The sequence below is a fragment of the Pteropus alecto genome, unplaced genomic scaffold (genome assembly GCF_000325575.1).
Source record: "Pteropus alecto unplaced genomic scaffold, ASM32557v1 scaffold21, whole genome shotgun sequence".
Taxonomy (NCBI): domain Eukaryota; kingdom Metazoa; phylum Chordata; class Mammalia; order Chiroptera; family Pteropodidae; genus Pteropus; species Pteropus alecto.
The window spans coordinates 16,915,694-16,937,721 of record NW_006436282.1 but is presented as its reverse complement, the minus strand read 5'-3'; the positions used below and the strand labels follow the sequence as shown (position 1 = coordinate 16,937,721).

Genomic DNA, 22,028 nt, shown 5'->3' with positions numbered 1-22,028 from the left:
CCAAGTGTTGGTAAGGGTGGGGAGAAAAGGGAACTCTTGTGCTCTGTTGGTGGGATTGCAAATTGGTTCAGCCACTATGTAAAACAATATGGAGGTTCCTCAAAAAACTAAGAATTGACCTACCATATGATCCATCAATCCTTCTACTGGGTATTTACCCCAAAGTCTTGAAAACCCATATCCAAAAATATATTTGCACACTGATGTTCATATTAGCATTATTCACAGTGGCCAGGACATGGAAGCAACCAAAGTGTCCTACAACAGATGACTGGATAAAGAAGCTGTGGTACATATATACAATGGAATACTACTCAGCCATAAAGAAAGATGAAACACTGCCATTTGTGATGACATCTGGCTTATTTCACTTAGCATGATTACCTCAAGGTGGGGGGATGAAGGGGAAGGAGGGAGGTAAAAATAGGGTAAAAAGGGTCAAATATGTGGTGACAGAAAGAAATCTAACTATGGGCAGTAAACACATAATGCAATATATATATATATACCTTAATGTTGAATTGTACACCTGAAACTTACTGGATTTCATTAACCAATGTACCATAATAAAGATAAATTTAAAATAATAATAATAAACATTATATGAAGAAGAAAAGACCCATAATAGCCAACACAATATTGAAGAAAAAATTTGGAGGACTGACACTACCCAACTTCAAGAATTACTAAAAAGGTACAGTAATCAACATTGTGGTTTTGGTAAAAGAACAGATCAATGGAAGAAAATATACCCATAAAGTCAGTCAACTGATCTCTGCAAAGGGGAAAAGGCAATACGATGGCAAGATAGTGTTTTCAACAAATGGTCCTGGAACATACTGAACATTTACTTGCCAAAAAAAAAAATCTAGATACAGACCTTATACCCATCACAAAACCTAACTCAAAATAGATCACAGATCTAAAATGTTAAAAAAAAAATAAAAAACTGAGACAATATTTACAAAGATATATCTGATAACAACAAAAAAAAACATGATTTAAAAATGAGCCAAAGCCCTTGCCAGACACCTCGCCAAAGAAGATACATAGATGGCAAATAAGCCATCTATGTATGAAAAGATGTTCCACATCACATGTCATCAGAGAAATGTAAATTGAAACAACAAAGATACCACTACACATCTTTTAGAATTGCCAAAATCCAAAACACTGACACCACTAAATGCTGACAAGGATGTGGAGAGCAAGAGGAGCTCTCATTCATCACTGGTGGCAGTGCAAAATGGTACAGCCACTTACAAGACTAAACATACTCTTACCATACAATACAGCAACTGCACTCCTTGGTATCGACCTAAGGAGAGGAAAATTTATATTCTCACAAAAACCTGCACATAAATGTTTACTGCAGCTTTATTCATAAATGCCAAAACCTGGAAGCAACCAAGATATCCTTTAGTAGGTGAATGGACAAACTGTGATACATTCAGACAGTGGAATTCTATTCAGTGACAAAAAATAAATGAGCCAGCAAGCCATGAAAAGACCTAAAGGAACCTTAAATGCATATTACTAAATGGAAAAAAACCCATCTGAAAAGGCTATATACTACTGTATGATTCCAACTGTATGACATTGTAAAAAAGGCAAAACCATGGAGACAGTAAAAACATCAGTGGTGAACAGGGGTCTGAAGAAGGCAGAGATGAATAGGCAGAGCACAGATTTTTAGGGCAGTGAATATACTCTGTATAATAATACTATAATGGTGGAGACATTTGTCCAAATCCCTAAGAAAGAACAACACTAAGAGTGAATCCTAATGCAAACCATGGACTTTAGGTGATAATGATGTGTCAATGCAGGTTCATCAATTGTAACAAATGTGCCACTCTGGTAGAGGATTTTGATAATAGATAGATTATGCATATTTAGCGGAAAGAGGTATATGGGAAATCTCTGTACCTCCCTTTCAATTTTGCTGTGAACTCAAAAACTGCTCTTAAAAAATAGTCATTAAAATAAACCTAAAATACTACAAAATATATCATTTTAAATGGCATGAGAACTTTTAGAGCCTGACCATTATACTTTCACAGACTCGTTTACTGTCATTTTTAACTTCTAGTCATACTGGACTATTCCATTTCAAAAGAATTTAGTATTTTCATTCTTAGTGCAGGCTACTGTCTTTACAGATATGCCCATCACTTACTCTACCTCATGTAAACCCTAATTCAGTCTTGAAGATTCACCGCAAATAACTACTTGGTGGCATTTGAGATCTACTTCTTCCCTCTTTCTCTGCAGAATTAAGAACTGGCTTCCCCCAAAGTACTTTTTCTTAATACTCTAATTATAGATCTTGTTGTTTACTCATTCACTTTTCTAAATTATTTTCTTCAATACTACAATCCTAGTAACCCAGTCCCTAGTTTCAATTCCTTATATAGAACAGGTACTCAAAATATGTTGACTGAATACATATATGAAGGGCAAAGCGATATGAATGACATAGATGTATTACTAAGGAAAGATACAACTAGGTACTTATAAAAAGTAAAACATAAGTTTGATATAATATGATCTTGAAAGATATAGCAGAGACTAATTTTTCCCTACTTATCACTTAGATTATTTATATAAATGTGTGACAAACATACATTCCAGTAGTATGCTCTAGCAGTAATTCTTTGGCAGTCATGTAAATAGGGCACTTAAATTTTTTCCATAGTTCTCTATTGTGAATGCTATTTTGCATTTTTATAAAACTTAGAGGACATTTTCAGTCAAATATTTACAATTACATTACTGCTACTTATCTATATCACATTTCCAACTATTAATGACAAAAAGGTCACATACCAAACGAAACTGATCCACTTTTGGTATTCCATCTTCATTTGTCTCAAATTCCTGATTTTGAACAGAAAGCTGTTAAAAGGGAATAAGAAGGAATGAATTCCAAATATACCAAAACTTTGACCCTACAGCAGTGTCAAATCTGGAAATATTCAGATTTTGGTGAGAAGAGAATAGGTAACCTAAAGAAAGCATATTATCCCCTGCAGGATAAAAACACTTTCAATATAACAGCTACTTGTTCACAAGCAACCGCATGATTCCTGGGTTCCTAAAGTATCAATAAGAGTTGATACACAAAGCACTTTTAATATTTCCTCACCTGACAAGCAAATATATTAAAATGTAGTAGCTTACGTTATGTTGGTTTCACCAATACTCATACATTAAGTACAAAGAAAATAAGTCAGGCAAATTTCCTTCCTAATTATCTAACCTGTCTGTGTTCAAGAAATACATATTAAACTTTTTCAAACTATTAAATATGGATAATTTATTATATACACAAAGATATTCCAAATCCTATGTATTCATCATCACCCACCCCCAACAACCATCAACCAATGACTACTTCTGCCCTATGTACAAACCTATATATGTTATTTTTGAGGCAAATCCTGTATGTCTCATAATTTTATCAGTAAATCTTTTAGTAGATTTCTAAAAGACAGTCTATTTTTACATAATCACAATGTCACCTAAAAATTAATTCTTTAAAATATCGTTAAATTTTTAATCTCACAAATATCATAAATTATTTTACTTTTATACAGTTTATTTAAATCCAGATCCAAGTAAGTTCTCCACAATAAAATTTAAAAATGAGCAGAAGGACCTCTCGTCTCGTCCTGCTCCTCACCAGTAAATACAACTATAAAGTTTGGATAACGTAAAGGACAAAGACTTCTACAAGGTCAAAAGAGAAAGGCAAAACTAATTAGAGACCTCAGGACTGGAGGAACAACATAGTGACATACCTTATGACTCCTGCAAGTCCAAAAAAAAATAAATGACACCAATAAGATAAACTCAAAGAAATTAAACTTCTGAAAACTAAAAACAAAGGAAAAAAATCATGAAAGCAATGAAAGATAAACCAAATATTACCTACAGAAGAATACCAATTTGAGTAACAGAGGACCTCTCATGTGAAACTATAGAGAACAGACAAAGTAAAACAACATTTTCAACTGATGAAAGAAAAGAACTTTCAACTATAAATTCTATATCCAGAAAAATATCAATCAGGAATGAAAGTAAAATCAAGATGTTCTTAGATGAAAGAAATCTAAAAGAATTTGACACCAGAAAACATATTCTTAAAGAATGGCAAGAAAGTACTTCAAACAAAAATTTTTTGCTTGAAAAGCATTTATTTTTTAATTAAAATTATTGGGACATTAATAAAATCAAATGTTTCAAGCATGTAGTTCAACAATAGGTCATATATATATATATATTGCATTGTGTGTTCACCACCCAAAGTTAAATTTCCTTCCATTACCAAATATTTGACACCTTTTATGCCTATCTACCTCTCCCTTCTTCCCCTCTCCTCTGGTAACCACTAATCTTCTGTCCGTGTCCATGAGTCTCTCTGTAATGTTGTTTGTCGCTTTCAGTTTTTATATCTCGCATATGAGTGAAACTACATAGTTTTCAACTTTGACTTAAGCTTAGCATTATTATCTCAAGATCTATCCATGTTGATGCAAATGGCAGTATTTTACTTTTCTTTATGGCTGAATAATATTGCATCATATATATGTACCATAATATCTTCTTTATCCAATCATCTATTGTAGGACACTTTGGTTGCTTCCATGTCCTGGCCACCGTGAATAATGCTGCTATGAACAATGGGGTGCATATATCTTTGTGAATAAATGTTTTCAAGTTTTTTAGGTAAATACCCTGAAGAGAGATTGCTGGGTCATATGATAATTCCATTCTTAGTTTTCTGAGGAACCTCCATACTGCTTACCATAGTGGTTGTACCAATTTACATTCCCACCAGCAGGGTATAACGGTTCCTATTTCTCCACATCCTCTCCAGCATTTGTTATTACTTGTCCTGTTGATTATAGCCATTCTAACAGGTGGAAGATGGTATCTCATTGTGGTTCTGATGTGCATTTCCCTAAGAGCTAGTAAAGTTGAGCATCTATTCATATGTCTGTTGGCCATTTGTATGTCTTCTTGGGAGAAGTGTCTGTTTAGGTTCTCTGCTTACTTTTTAATTTTTTTATTGTTGAGTTGTATGACTTTTTTATGTTTTGGATATTAGGCCCTTATCAGAGGCATTGTTCGCAAACATATTCTCTCATTCGGATGGATGCCTCTTTGCCTTGTTGATAGTTTCTTTTGCTGTACAGAAACTTTTTAATTTGATATGGTCCCATTCATTTATTTTTGCTTTTACTTCCCTTGTCTTTGAGGTCAAATTTATAAAATCCTCTCTAAATCCAAGGTCCATGAATTTAAACTCATAGGTACTATAGTACTAAAAAGGAAAATTTTTAAAGGGAATGTTGGAGCATCAGAAGCAATAAGTAACAATGGACAGAACAGAACTATGGGTAAGTACCAATGACTATCCTTCTCATCCTGAGTTTCCTAAATCAAATACCATCATTGAAACAAAAGTTATATCACTATCTGATGCTCAGGACAATGATATTTACAAGTGGGGAGGGTAAAGAAACCTAAATGGAAGGCTTCTACACTTCTAAGTGTTAAAACAGTGACACTAGTAAAATGTGAGAAGACACATATGTGTACTGTCATACCCAGGCCAACCACTAAAAAAACTACAGAAGGCAATACACTGAGAAGCACCATAATAAATCAAGGTAGACTTTTAAAAATATTCATATAACCCAAAGGAAAGCAAGAAAAGTAAATCAACAAGAAACAGAACAAGCAAAACGAATAATAAAACAGTAAACTTACCCTAACATATCAAAAATCACCTTAAGTGTAAATGATTTAAATACCCTAATTAAAAAGTAAAGATTACTAAGACAAATAAAAAACACAAACATAAATATAACCATTTTTACAAGAAACTAACTTCGATTTCAACAACATAGTTTTAAAGTAAATGGAGGGTAAAAAATATACCATGTAAACATTAATTTTTAAAAACATAGGAATGGCTGCCTCTATATCAGATGTCAGAGCAAAGAAAATTAGTAGAGAAGGATGTTACATAATAATAAACGGATCAATACACTACGAAGATATAACAATCCTAACATATATGCATCAAACAATAAGGCCTTAAGATATAAGAAGCAAAAAATGATAGAGCTCAAAGAAGAAAGAGACAAATTCACAATTTTAGTGGGGGACTTCAACAGCCCTCTCTCTCAGCAACTAAAAATACTACTAGACATAACAAGTGGGTGGTGGGGGAGGTAGATGAGGTAAAAGAGATCAAATATGCGGTGACAGAAAGAAATCTAACTATGGGCAATGAACATACAATGCAATCTATATATATATAACTTACTGTTGAATTGTACACTTGAAACTTACTGGATTTGTTAACCAATGTCACCTTAATAAATAAATAATTATTAAGAGAAAAAAACTACTAGATATAAAATCAGTAAGGATAAAGAGAATATGAAGAACACATTTAAACAACAAGATCTAATTTACATATATAGAAAACTTCACCCAACAATGGCAGAAAACATTTTTTTCAGGATTCCATGGAACATTCACCAACACAGACCATATGCTAGCAACAAGACAAACCTCAATAAATGTCAAGAATAACATAATACAGAATATGCTCTCTGGTCATAATTAAAGTAGAAATCAATGCAGAAATATGACAAAAAAATTTTAAACATATGAAAATTAAACATTAAAGTTCTAAATAATTCATGAGTCATGGAGAAAGTCACAAAGGAAATACATACATAGAATAGAATGAAGTGGTATGTAAGTTTCTTACAGGCTTTGGAGATTCCCAGCAGCTTCCCAACAAATTCTTAAGAATCATCTGCTTCATTAAGGGGATCATTTTATAAAGTATATAAATGTCTAACCAATGTACTATACACTTGAAACTAATAAAATTTTTTTAAAAAGAACCATCTGTTTCACGTTACAGGCTGAAATAGATGACTGTTTCTCTAATCTTTGGTCCTACTGTTATTTGCTAATTTATGAAACACAATTAATTACTATGCTGACTTTGTATACTGCAACCTTGATAAACTTAGTTGTTAGTTCTACAGTTCTTATGTACATTCCTAAAGATTTTCTACATAATAAAAGACAGCTTTACTTCTTCATTTTCCAACTCTGTTTTTTATTTCTTTTTGTTGTCGTATTACACTGGTTAGAATCAGGATGGGTAAACTATGACCTGCACACCAAATACACTCTACTGCTCATTTTTGTACAGCCTGAAAGCAGAGAATGGTTTTCACATTTTTAAATGTTTAAAAGAAAACCAAATACTACTTCTTGATGTATGAAACTTATGTGATATTCCAATTTCAATGTTCATAACTAAAGTTATATTGGAAAAAGAGTCGTTTATCCATTTACATACTGTCTATGGTTGCTTTCATGCTACAGAAACCATATGGCCTAAAGAACCTAAAATATTTACCATCTGGTCCTCTATAGAAAGTTTTCCTGACCCATGGGCTAAAACCAAAGTACAATGGTAAACAGAAGAAATGAGAACAGACATCCTTCCCTCATTGATACTTAATCCCTCACAATTCACAGGAAAAATGCGTGTAAACTACAGATAAGAAATAGCTATTCGGTTTACACTGAAATCAGGAACATTAACTCAAGGCTTAACATTTATTTTCCACATACGTATGAACTGCTTCCAAATTAATATAGGACAAAATCATCTTTACTGTTAATCTTGACTTTTTAATAAAACTAAGACAATAACATGATATGTAAATATCAAGTCAATTTGGAGAAAGTATGCAAGAGGTAATAGGAAGTATACCAAGTTTATTATAAAACTTTTTTAAGAGAAAGAAAACTGTGCTCCACTAAAAATCTGGCACCGCTTTTTATTGAGGAAAACCCCTATAAAATCATCACTTTGTATACTGAAATATAAATATAAATACATACAAATGACTGATCTAGTTCAATTAAAAAAAATAACATACCCACAATAAAAGGCAGCCATAAGCATATAAGTCAGAACTTGGAGAAGCAGGTTTTCCCATTTTCAGTTCAGGTGATAACAAATTCAAGTCACCAACCATCATGTTCACTGAAGTTCGCTGACTCTACAAAAACAACAGATAAAGTATCTTAAAGGCAACCACACGGTTGACATGGCTTTCTGTTAAAGACTGCATTTAATCAACACCAAAAAAAAAACAAATTCATTTGAAATATTTCATTCTCTTTTGCTGAGTATTTTTACCTAATTTCTGCTATTATAAACTGCTCCTGAAATCAGTCTCATAAATTTAACAGTGAGACTTTGGTTATACTTTACATTGAAGACTCAAGCAGATTCAAAACTATAAGAACCACTGATTCTTTAATATTTGGTACTTCTTTAAAAATAAATTTCATAAGGGTAAGAGACAGTGCTATTTCTAATTCTGAAAACTCTAAGTACCTTGTTAAAAAACTGGAAATCTACACGGTACATTCTTTCCTCACTGACCATTTCCTAAGTATACCATTTCTAACATGTCAAAGGATGATCAGTTACATGAACATGAAGCCTGGATTCAGACAGACCTTTAGCTGCAATTTCCCCTCTCCCGCTTATTTGCTATGAGCCTAAATTAACTTCTTTGAACCTAAATTAATTTGTAAAATGGAAATAATATCTACTTTGCAGAGTTATTGTAAGGTAATTAGCACAATAATTACCTCACATATATCACTGTTAATTATCTCTTCTCTTCCTCCTATCTTGTTACCTGCTTCTCAGAGGGCGGTCCAAAGACCAGTAGCAGCATCACCAGGGGGCTTGTCAGAAAGGCTGAATATAAATTTGCATTTTAACAAGAACCCCAGGTGATTCATATGCACTGAATGAAGTCTGAAAAGCAATTATCTTGACCACAGACTACTTTTCAAATTTCTCTTCCTGTTTAATACTTCAGTCTAAAAGTGGTGTGAAAAATGAAGCAAAAGGTGAGTTTAATCGATATTTCAGAGTAAATAACTTTAAATGAAGATTAAAACAATATTTTGGGAAATGATATAGCTGACAAATCAGTATAAAAGAGGAAAAATAATTCTTGGAGTAGTCATGATGTCTACAGTTGTGCAAACAGTATGCTCAAAAGGTAAACTAACCAGGATCCCTAAGAGTCTAGAACTTTTTAAAACTTATCATTTTAAATTATTTTTCTTAGGATGTTATCTTAATTTTCAGATAAATCGATATATTTCAGCAAATCTGCTTTGTCTAAATCCTTTATAATCCAGCATTTTATTACAGTTTTACATTTTTATTTTATAATCTTTGTGAGCTACCATATGAAAATCATTGAGACTACATATACACAGGTGGCATTACCCTGTGACTTGGAGATGCAGACTTATACTATCAAAAGGAAACTGCTCAGACAATAAAATGTCGGCAGGAATGTACAGAGACTGAAATCCTCATATGTTGCCAATGAGAATGCAGAAGAGTGTAGCCATGTTGTTGTGTTATATGGTAACTCTGTGTTAACCACTCCCAAGAGAAATGAAAACATATGTCCACACAAAAATACCTCTATACTAATGTTCACGGCAGTATTCATAATAATCAAAAAGTGGAAGCCACCCAAATGTCCATCAACTGATGAATATAAAAACAAAATATGGTATATCCTTACAATGAAATATTATTTGGGCCTTTTAAAAAAGAAATGATGCTCAGATGAACGCCACAACATAGATGAACCTTGAAAACATGCTCTAAGTGAAATAAACCAATCACAAAAGGCCACATATTATATAATTCCACTTACAGAAAACGTCCAGAGTGGGCAAATTCGTAGAGAAAGTGGTTTCCAAGGGACTGAGGAGAGGGGAAATAGGGAGTGACTGCAAATCAGTATGGGGTTTCTTTTGGGAGTGTAAAAATGATCTGGAATTAGATAGTGATGATCAATGCACAACTTTGTGATATATTAGAAACTACCACTAAATTATACACATTACATGAATTATAATACAATAAAGCTGTTATCTTAAAAAAGAAAACTGCTCCCTCATGATTGTGTATATTTTGAGACTGCCCATTCTATCAAAGAGAAATAAAAAGATCAAAATATGCTCTTTAATTGTCTGATGTTTGCTGTCTCTATTAACTGCCTGTTCTGAGATAAAATGTCACCAAATTAACAGCCAATGTAATTGAACCGGCACTTAAGCTAAATGGCAAAGTCCAAGGTTACCAAGTTTCTAAAAATGCCTATTAACGAAAAAATAGCAAAGTATGTATACCTAAATTTAATCTATTGAAGGGAGGGCACCAGCAGAGGAGGAGGTAAGAGATGGCCACCTAGTTTTCCCTGTGTATTTCCTAGCAATTTAATGTTTCTTGATTATGATAAAATAATTAATGATTAGTGTTGTCAATGCCATTGACTATAATGTCAGCCTGCCCTTAAGACTATGGTTAAAAATTATAATGCACAAATTGAGGAATTATTGTTCCAGCACCTAGCTGGTAACAAATTGCTTATGCTACATGACACGCCTTAACTGAAGGCAAAGATCTTATAATAAATTACCAGATTATGTAAAAGTGCTGAACTACTGCCTAATAATATTAAATGAAGTCTAGAACCCATTTGTAAAATCACGATATTTTACCACAGATTTGGTGAAGTCAAAATCTCCAATAATTCCTTGTTCACGGTTTAAGGCAAATACATTGTTCTGATGAAGTGATCCATGAATTATGTCAGCTTTGTGCAACGTATGCAGGCCCTGGGCAACACCTTTCATGACCTTTAAGGCTTCCTACAGACATGTACACACAAAAGAAGTCAGAAAGCAGGCAAATCACTTTAATACATGAACTTTTTTCATTAATAGACTTTTCCAGAAGTGAGTACTTTCCTCCAAATGAACCTTTAATAAGAATATAGCACAGAGAAAGAATTAAAGGCCAGAAGTCCTGATCATGTAACTGGTGATATCATATACATATGACTTAAGAGACTGTAGTCTCTAAGAAGTCTCAGATTACAAACAATGACTACATAAAGCATCTAAGAATAAGAGACTAAAATCATGTTACAGAGTAGAAAAAACCAGGGCACCCTTTACTGTTATTACTAATTCAAATTTATGATAAGAAATTAAAGCTGTCACTTAAGTATTTATAATGCTAAGTGCTATACTATGCAACATACATACAGCACAGATTAATAGTTTTAAGCATGAGCTTTGGTACCAAAAAGATCTAATTTCAAATTCCAGCTTTGCCTCTACCTGAGGGACCCTGTGCAACTCATTTATTCTGTAAGCTTAATTTTTCTCATCTCGATATAACAAGATAACATATATCACCAGGTTGATGTGACAAGCAAATAGAATACTAGTCAAAATTTTACGTAGTATAAGGCATGTAGTATGCCCTCAATAAATGTTAGGTGTTATCTTCTCATTCAATATATCCATTGAGATGGAGTGTTTTACTTACTTCTGAAGTCAGAGGCATACTGGCTTGAACGGCACTCAGGTTTGCCCTAGGATAGTATGGGACCATCAGATAAGCCATAGGATCAGACTAAGAAGCAAAACAGAAAATGAGACTGAAAGTAAAAAATTCCTTTATGTATTTTTAGTGTACACTGATTTTAAGAGATAACTTTTTCTTTATGTTAAAAAGAATGAATTCCCTCTCTAAAACCTGGAGCTGAGACTTATGTTAAATGTTTTCTACAAAAGATTAGTATAAGAATTTTACCTTACACAAAAATAGGAATATCAATGGCAGTAATCCAGACTCTTCTTTAGCTTCTCTCCAAGCTCTGTGATAGGTGGCTGCTCTCTGAATCACCCTGGCTTCTGTGTCAACATCCACAGAATAGCCCTTGTACCAAAAAAAGAGGCACTGATAATTCTAAGATTAAAAATCACACTCTAATAATACATAATTCCAACTTAAACATAATAATTTTTATATAAGTTAAATTACATCTAATTTTATTTTTAAATTGTTATAAGTACCTTTTCTATCTGCTTTGAATGGTATAATTTAGAAAGAATCATTCTACCTATAGCTTAACATACATTCTGCAATTTGTAGCCACTAACACCAAATTAATTAACCTATTACCATCATTAATAGTTTCCCAGAGCAATGAAGAGAAGAAATCAAACAGAAGACTGTTGGCAAAATTTCAAAGAGAAATTTAAGAAAAACAAGAATTTTAAAAGGCTATTGGATAAATATAATAAGACAGTTCACTTGAAAATGGAAAACAAGTATATCTTATTAAAGACATTATTTAGAGAAATGAAGGAAGCTTTATATTCAAAATTAATTCTGATAATCAAACTGTCAGCATAATCACTATGCCAGTCACCTCATATAATTTAGAAAACAAACAGTGGGTTTTTACTTTCCTAAAATGTAACACCACCATTCCCTTTTACATTTCTGAATCTCCCACAAATCAGAGAACTTAAACTTACCTTTAAAAGAATTATCTGCCCATTAATCTCAGAACATACCAAAGGACGCTTGCTGCTAAGTTCCTTCATGGGCTCGGCATCAAGAAGATCCCGTTCCAAGCTCATTGTAAGAAGACCACCAGAGTTCTAGGCACAAGTTTTTGTTAACAGCTGAAGAGTCCAAACAATCTTAGTACTTTTAAATTTTAAACGTTATTAGTTACATGCTATTAGATGGATTGGACACCATCAATCCTACTGGAGAAACCAGTAAAATAAAAATATTTAATATTTCCTATGTTTTCTAGCTCCTGGCTCTTGAACTCCTCCCACCCAAAGTGTTATCACTATACATTTAATCGTTGCTACAGTTCTAGAACAAATTTTGAAGATGACTGGGATTAACTAAATATGCTTCCAATGATCCCTGATGTTTACTTGGAAAACTTCATGTGTTTCCTAAAAATATTACAATGAAAATAAAAAGTAAGTTGTAGAATAGGAACAAGACTAAAAATTATGACTACTATGAAGTAATTCTAACACCTCTGCAACTCTTTGAAGTGGAATCTTCAAAAGTGAAAATGGCTTTCAAATATTTTAATTCTACCAATTTCTGCTATTTTTAAAAGGATTAATTTTTTGCACTAAAGCCTATCAACATTTTAGACCAAGCTAAGTTTTTCTGTGGGATAGTTTTAGTAAGAGGGGTTTATAAAATTGTTCTTCGGTTCTTTTTCTTTAAGTGTGGTCACTATATTTAAGTAATCCACAATATATAGTCAACCTGCAGGGGTTTCCTAAGTATATATCACAGTTAAACATCTTAAAATCATTAAAGACATCCATAAACCATGATTCAAACTTTTTATAACCTTCCACAATAAAATATATTTGCATGTTTTTAAACTAATTTTCAAGTCCCACACAGCACCACATATTCACTCATCCATCCTGCATGAGACACTCTCTAAGCTAGAGTTAAATAACTGCAAGGAAAATCCCACATTATTTTAAAGTCTAGTCTGGAAAGATTTTATAATAATTGCTTTAACAATTTAAGGGACTTTAATCTTACATATTTATGAGTTCACAAGTCTATGTAAATACCCCTTTCTATATCATTTTTAAGCTATTATCATGGACATAATAACAATCTTAATAAATATCATATCTAGTCCCTCATCCCTAGCATGGAATTAAAAACACAGAACTCTCAGAATCTGTCTTGAGAGTCAGTTTACCAATCCTGCTCCTTACTGCCCTCTAATACAATGATCTCCAAGGCTTTGAATACTGCTTGCCTAGAAACCTATACACATGTCAACATCTCCACCTTAACTAATTTCTCTAGAATTTTTTCCAGTCTGCTTTAACTTAACATACATTCTGCTTAAATTCCTCATGACTAGCAGTGTCCTGCTTTTATTCTAACTCTTGTAACTGCAACTAAAACTGCTTATCATTTCAAAAAACAAACACCTGGAATTCAAGTAAGTGCCAAACAATGCATTGAATGAGTGTGAGGAAAAGAGAAAAAGAGAAAAACATGCAAATTAACATAAAAATTAATACACTATGCCATATCAAAGACTGTCTTGAGAAAAAGTTCTAATAGTACCTAGAACCTATTCATCAGAAATATTTTTATAGTAAGGATACTACAAATTTAATACTGACACAATTTTAACATCATCAGTTTTCTCTACATAGTAATTCTCAGGAGAAACAAAGCTTACCATGTACTTAAGTAATCCTATTTCAGGATGAAGCAGAGGCAGCTCAGGGAACCATTTCTGTACCAAGCTATTCAGCTTCTCCTAAATTTAAAAAATATAAATCAACATATATTCAATTGTGACATGTTGGTCTTCAGGAAAAAAAATATATCAGTATGTCCCTTATTATATATCTAACAAGATGTATAATTTAGTAAAATTTAACCTAATAAGATACATAATCACTGATTTTGCCTTCTATTACAGGAAATATCAAATGAAAACCAAGAGTTACCTTCGATCTAAATTTCCATCTTACTAATAACACAAAAACTTAATTTTCAATTTTAAGCTTGGTATACATATACAGGCACAAAATCTTGCTTAAGGTCAAAGTCTGCACTCACTTCCAAGCTAAAATGAAAAAGTGTGTTTACGGCCTTGCTACTCTGAACAAGCCCGATCCCGTCTGATTTTGGAAGCTAAGTAGGGTTGGGCCTGGTTAGTACTTGGATGTGAGACCACCTAGGAAGACCAGGTGCTATAGGCATAAAAAAATAAAATAAAAAATAAGAGATTTAAGCTGACAAGGTCCTTGCAATCTGTGAGATCAACCAAAGGTTGCCTCGGCTAAAAAAAGAAAAAGTGTGTCTCACCAGAATGAATCATAAAATTGTCATTATTTCTTAAAAAATTAAGAGCACAGTGACATTTGAAAAATAATGGCTATTTCATTTAGGAGGGAAAAAATAATAAAAGTCTTGATTAGTTCTACAAAAGCCACTATGAAGCAAATGCTAAAACTGAGGATCCTTAGAAAAGTCATCTATCACAAGTAAAATTTCTAGACACTTGTCATGTCACTGGGAGATAGCTATTTATCCAAAGTGGAAAATAAAGTACACAGTCTTATGAGTTTGCTAAATGAAGCATAACACTTAAAGTATCTATTATTTTCATAGCATTTTTAGTTATCAAAGTACTGTTTAACTTACTTCTTCCCTCAATACCCCTGAAACATAAAATACAATATTCTTTCCATTTCAAAGAGAAAATATGCTGAATGACTCTCCCAAGGTCACAAAAATTTGTGGTAGATTAGAGACTTAAAGATGTAACTTCTCCCCAAAACCAGGTAGTTTTATTTTGTTATATTCTTCAACTAAATTACACTGCCCCTTAAATGTTGTCATTGTAGCATTATGCTAAAATAATGTTCATGTAGATTTTAATAAAGGAAAAAAATTTTTAGGCTTTAACAGGATATAAGCAATATGCAAACTATTTAATGCTATAATCTCAATTCTTGTTAAAAAAAAGCAGAAAAAAGACTAAAAGTCAAAAATTAACAGTGATTCTGTTGTACGCCTGACACAAATATAATATTGTCAACTATACTTTAATAAAAAACAAATTTTAAAAGAAGAAAAAAAAATTAACAGTGATTACTACTGTTACCACTGAGTGGAAAAGTTAGAGGTGATGTTTTTTCTTCATAATTTTTGATAATTTCCACAGTGGATACAATGGTTTTGAATTATTTTGTCATCAGAAATTAATTTCTAAATTCATATATTACTATACCGACATAATTATGCCAATATAATCACTATCCTTGTGATTAGAGCCACTTCATAAGATAATTATACTAATTCGATTTCTAGTAAAAACTAATTCCAAACTCCAAAGAATCAAATACTTACATATTCCTCCCGCTCACGATAAATTTCCTGAAAGACACTATTGCGCAATTTAGTTATTTCTTGTTTTATTTTCTCAATTTCAGATCCATCATGGTCATCGGACTTTAATCAGAAAGAAAAAAAAATGACCTTACAGGCTTGTTAAAGTAGACTGAAATCTTTAAGTCTAGTACAGCAGTCCCCAAATTTTTTGGCACCAGAGACCACAGTTCCTATGAGAATATAATGCCTAATGATCTGAGATGGAGCTGAGGCGCTGGGCAGCGGCCGCAAATACAGATGAAGATTCATTCACTCGCTGGCCCACCACTCACCTCCTGCTGTGCAGCCCAGTTCCTAACAGGCCACAAACTGGTACTGGTCTGCAGCCCACAAAGTAAATGTCAAGAATAAGAACCACAATACAACTAAATTCCCTGGAACAGCTTTGAAAGTGAGATTTGGTTTTAAAAAAAAATAATAATAAATGTGTGGCACGTCTACTAGAGGAAAGACAGTGTGAGCCTCATAAAGACTCCATAAAATTCCAATGATAATAAGCCATCTTAAAAGATACATGTTTTCAAAGTTAAATATATTTCTCCAAAAGTTAAAAAATCAAGTTAAAAAATATACCATTCCCCACATCCCAGAATACAAAACTGGAAAAATCTTAAACCATTTTAATAGTTTTACTCCGTGTCCAATTAAGTGCTCTAAAGAGAAACTGAGCTAACTTAAATTAGCTTTTTTACCTAAAAAAATCGAATTCTCAAGGGAACACAAAGAATTACCAAAGTTTCATAAAGTTTAACTTAAGGAAGGCAGTTAGAATGTCCTAATTTTTCTAGTTCTATTATCACATGAAAGCAACTTAAATATTTACAAGAAACAGTATGTCCAGCATTAAAAAGAGTGTAAACTGGACATCATAATCTTAAAAATACTTTAGGACAATATTCTACACTTGAGAAAGCACCCCATCACCTTGCATGTAGTAGGCTTGTATTATAATAAACATTGTAACAGTAAAAAAACCTTTAAATTGTTGAAAAATATTTGTTACTGAAAACCAAGGCAGCAATGTAAACTGTTTTTAAAGAACATTTAGAGGTAGAGAGGATAGGGGAGGTAGATGGGGTAAAGGGGGTCAAATATATAGTAACAGAAAGAAATCTAACTATGGGAGATGAACACATAGTGTAAACATATATATGCCTTACTGTTAAAGTGTACAGCTGAAACTTATTGGATTTTGTTAACCAATGTCACCATAAAAAGGAGGGAAGACAAAGGGAGGGAGGGAGGGAGGGAGGGAGGGAAGGAAGGAAGGAAGGAAGGAAGGAAGGAAGGAAGGAAGGAAGGAAGGAAGGAAGGAAGGAAGGAAGGAAGGAAAAACAGACACAGAAAAATGTTTATTAATGTAAAATTTTATTCACATACAAAGGAAAAAAGATAAAATATGTAAAATAAAATGTGAATAATGGATCTATTTTAAACAGTGTATCTATCAGCATTACTTTTATAAAGTTTATTTATTAGCATTACTTTTACAAAGCAGAGCGCAAGTAAAATGAGGTACACAGAGTTCAGTAAGAACCAACTCTTTTCTTACTTCTTCCAAATTATTCTTTTCAACCAATTTCCATCTCAGTCGAGCTTTTAAGCTTTTCAGTGTCTTTTTAATGGAGAGCAAGTGATCCAGATTGGGGCTCTTATTTAAACATTCCATAATCTGCTTCTTAAACTAAGAGAAAGAGATATTTTCAAAACAGACAACATAATCACTTACTGAGCATTTATTATATCTCTATTAAGATTCGCCTAGTATTTACTGAGTTTGGACTGAAATAAGAAAGCCTACAGTTTTCAACAAGACAGTTCTACCAACTGATTTTTCAGTATTCATATTTCTATTTAGAAGAACATCAGTTCCAGCAATCAAAGTAGCAAAGGTAAAAGAACTACTTCAGGCTGATACAGTAAGGCACACTTTGCTAGAAAGGATGCAAATTAGAATTTCTAGTGAGGATGCACATTGAAATTACCTTTCCCAAAAGTAGTTTGATAATATGTATCGAGTTTTAAGAATGTTCATTCCTTTTGACTTAGTAATTAATAATTTTTAGGAATCTAGCTGAGGAAACACACAAAATTATGTACAAAAATTATGTACAATGTTACTGATGATAAAAAAAAAGTGGAAGTAATCTTAATGTCTAGCAGAGGAAAAGTTAAATAATGTTGCACATCTATACAAGAAATGATTTTTCAGTCGCTCAAAATGACTAATCATATGGGAAAATGAAACATACCATTAAATGTAGAAAATATTTTCTTTTTTTCTTTTTTTTTTTTTAGGCAAGGCAACCCTTGGTTGACCTCACGGATTACAAAGACCTTGTCAGCTTAAATTCCTTATTTTTTATTTTATTTTTTACACCTACAGCATCTGGTCTTCCTAGGTGGTCTCCCATTCAAGTACTAACCAGGCCCAACCCTACTTAGCTTCCAAAATCAGACGGGATCGGGCTTGTTCAGGGTGGCATGGCCGTAAAGAAAATATTTTCGAAATAGCTTACAAAACAATGTAATGCACATAATATATATACATACATATATGCAAGTCACCATCCAAAAAAGAAATACAGGCATATCTCATTTTATTGTTTCACTTTATTGCTGTTCACAAATATTGCACATTCTTTTTTAACTGGTTTGTGGCAACCCTGGGGTCGAGCAAGTCTATAGGTACCATTTTTCCACAGCATTTGCTCACTCCATGTCTGTGTCACAGTTTGGTAATTCTCACAATATTTTAAACTTTTAGCATTATTATATCTGTGACAGTAATCTGTGATGAGTGATCTTCGATATTATCATTGTACTTGTTTTGGGTGAGCCACAAACCACAACCATATAAGACAGTAAACTTAACCAATAAATGTGCATTCTGACTGCTCCACCCATGAATCATTCCCCCCATCCCTCCCCTTCTCCTTAGGCCTCCCTATTCCTGAGACACAAAAATATTGAAATTAGACCAATTAGTAACCCTACAATAGACTCTAAGTGTTCAAGTGAAAAGAAGTCACACATCTGTTACTTAAAAGCTAGAAATGATTACGCTTAGTGAAGAAGGCATAACAAAAGTCAAGATAGGCCGGAAGCTAGGACTCTTGCACCAGTTAGCCAAGGTAGCAAAAGAATAAAGGAAATTAACAGTGCTACTCCAATGAATACAGGAATGATGACAAATCAAAACAACCTTATTGCTAATATGGAGAAAGTTTTAGTGGTTTGAATAGAAGATCAAATCAGCCATGACATGCCCTTAAGCCAAAATCTAATCCAAAGCAAGGCCCTAACTCTCTCCAATTCTATGAAGGCTGAGAGAAGTGAGGAAGCAGCAGAGTAAATTTAATTATATACCAACTAAAAATGGCCACAGTGTTTTGCTGGCAATAACAAATAATTTACCTACACAATGGGTATTAAATTACTTGAGAAAATTTTAAGTATTAAAAAATACAAAACATCAATATATAAGACAAATAAAATAAAGCATAATCCAACCTCAATACTGTTCTTGTATTTAGATTGTACTGTGGCAATAAGCCTTTCCTCTGAATGGATCTTTTGTAGTACTTGACTATATGTATTTAAAATGATCTCCTTGTCTGCATCACCTTGCTCCTAAATGAAACCAAACACATAGAATTATACACACAAGAGTATCCAAAATAGTTAAAACCTTCAATAACAATGGATAAACTTCAAAATAATGCCTTTAACAAATTTCTATGTCCATTTCAAAATATTTCTTGAACACAAATACTTTTCTAGACAGAAGAAAGATGGATGGATGTCAAAGATGTTCATATGGGAAATTTTACTCCCATTATACTATTGTTCCTAGAGCTGTCTAGAGTAGAGAAATATCAAAAGAAATCATGGATACTATATGCTAAATGTAAGAACTAAACAATATATAGAACTTCAACACTTAAATTACTTTTGGAAATCATCTATTAATCACCGCTTCTAAAATAAAGTCTGACAAAACCATCTAAATAAGAACTATGTGACAATAGGGAAATACAATAATGCATATATATTTTTAATGCCAATCTGAATAAAAACACAAAAGGCAAAAGAAACAAGTAAAATGAAGAACATTACCACTGAGACTTTGGTAAGCAGCCTGAAAAACAGAGAGTTTCCCAGTGAGCAATATTAATATTACGAAATACTCCTTTAAGGAGCCACACTAATTTTTTAACTTGACATAGCAATAGAGAATATACACAATAGAGAAAGGGAGCTACTAATCAACCTTGTATATATACTTCCAAAGCTCTCCTAGATTTTATTCCAAGTTTTCAAACTCTAAAGAGTCTTTTCTTACAGTCACTGGGTATGATAGACTCAAGAATCGAATGATAAAGAAAACTGATACACTCAGATTGAGTTTTCCTAAAATTAAAATTATTTTTAATTTAAAATATCCCAATAAAATGAAAATGCCACCCTGTGGAAGTCTGAGATTTGTTTTGTTGGATTAGAACTTGACAGTGTTACTATTTCAAATAGACCTATGAGACAAAAGCTAAAACCAGTCTTTGATACTTTCTAACTAGCAACAGAAACCATACTGCTTCAAAGGAAGCAATAATAAAGTATATCAATACTCACAACCAGAGATATCTCCAGCTCTTTGCAGACACTTGACTCAGACTTCTCTAGGATTTCATCAATATTACCAATTGTATCTTCAAAAGTCAGTGATTCTTCCACAGATAAGTCAAAAGCCTCATTTGCAAAAATAAAAGCATGAAGTATCTCATTTAATTGTTTCAATTAGTATTGTGTCCTTATACCTGGAGCAGAGCATTAGCCTAAGTATTGGACAATGTAAGGGAAATAAGAATACACAAGAAAGATAAAGTACTACCCTCATAAAACTATGTACCAGGAAAAAAAAAGGTATACACACATCACGCACCTAAAAAAAAAACACGGATTCTTTTTTAATGTAGTTAGCAGTTAACAGAGGTGAGAGGACAATACAGAAGTACCGGGGGAGGTGGCGGGGCGGGGAACAGAAACAAAACTAAGACATTTTTGGGGCATAGTGAAAGAGGCAGTCTGACTAAAAATTAGTAAAGAACCTTGAATGCTCAGGTGGCATGTTTAAATTTGAAAGGTAGTAGGCAGGCAATGTAAGCTCTCAAACAAGGAAGGAATATGATTATACCTGGTATTTACTAATGACCTAGTATTTAAGAATAGAGATTAAAAGTTAAAGAGTACTTTTTAAAGAGTACTTCAGATTAAAGACTAAACTCAGATGGATTCGTTTCATTAGGAAAACAAAGGTATTTTCTATCTGGAAATATACTTTATAATAAGGTGTTAAACAGAACAAAACAGGGCTCAAATTATAATATAGAATATAAAGGTTACAAGCAGTCTCTTTGATTTCAGGTATTCGGATTTGTGATTATGGAGAACTGGATTTGGGAAACAGCTGTGGAAATGAAAAAAAAAATTAACCTAAACAGCAAGACAATGATGATCAATAACAAAAGAAGATAAAGCAGTAACTTAGTTATGTTAATGTATCTATAAGAAAGTAACAAAAATGAAGAGTCCCAGAAGTAGCTAGAGATTATAAAGTTTTTTTCCAAAACTAAGCTAGAAATGCGTATTTGGAAATCAATCACGCAGATAAGATAAAGGACACCACGGGTGTCCTTGCCCTTGCTAAGGAAGTTGCTAAAGCAGACAAAACAGAATTAGGCTAAAATTTAATTAGAGTTCTGAGCACTTTATACAAAATGACATGCCCCAAGCCTTTTGGAAAATTTCATGCTGTTTTTATAATAATGAAAATGAACCAAAAGGAATGATATGCAAAACATCTTTTCTAATACCTAATATCAATAGACTAATATTCTCCATCTATTTTAGGTATTTTTAAGATATTTAAGGTATCTAAAACTTAAAAAGATTTATTAAATACTACCAATTATTTTAAGCATGACTAGTTAGCCAACTATTGTTAAAACACATCTTGCTTAAAAAAGAAACCAAAAAGAGAGGAATGCTCTCTATCCTCTAAAGCACACGTATATATACATGTCCTTATTCCCTA

At 32.7% G+C, this 22,028-nt stretch overlaps 1 protein-coding gene and 2 pseudogenes across 3 annotated transcripts in view; 1 reads left to right on the top strand and 2 right to left on the bottom strand.

The window, feature by feature from the left end:
* Positions 1 to 22,028, bottom strand: part of STK31 (serine/threonine kinase 31) — a 65,777-nt gene that overhangs the window by 8,243 nt on the left and 35,506 nt on the right. For 2 of the 3 annotated variants that reach the window (XM_015589429.1, XM_006911996.2), the window contains exons 13-23: positions 20,567 to 20,683; positions 19,448 to 19,567; positions 17,487 to 17,618; positions 15,893 to 15,994; positions 14,211 to 14,291; positions 12,493 to 12,618; positions 11,762 to 11,887; positions 11,495 to 11,581; positions 10,660 to 10,809; positions 7,989 to 8,111; positions 2,830 to 2,898 (exon numbers count right to left, since the gene is read on the bottom strand). In XM_015589429.1, coding sequence (XP_015444915.1) covers positions 2,830 to 2,898; positions 7,989 to 8,111; positions 10,660 to 10,809; positions 11,495 to 11,581; positions 11,762 to 11,887; positions 12,493 to 12,618; positions 14,211 to 14,291; positions 15,893 to 15,994; positions 17,487 to 17,618; positions 19,448 to 19,567; positions 20,567 to 20,683 — 1,233 coding nt within the window. The remainder of the gene's footprint in view (positions 1 to 2,829; positions 2,899 to 7,988; positions 8,112 to 10,659; positions 10,810 to 11,494; positions 11,582 to 11,761; positions 11,888 to 12,492; positions 12,619 to 14,210; positions 14,292 to 15,892; positions 15,995 to 17,486; positions 17,619 to 19,447; positions 19,568 to 20,566; positions 20,684 to 22,028) is intronic. The other variant, XM_006911997.1, reaches the window with a different exon arrangement.
* On the top strand, positions 14,621 to 14,739 carry LOC112479891 (annotated as a pseudogene).
* LOC112479836 lies at positions 18,312 to 18,430 on the bottom strand (annotated as a pseudogene).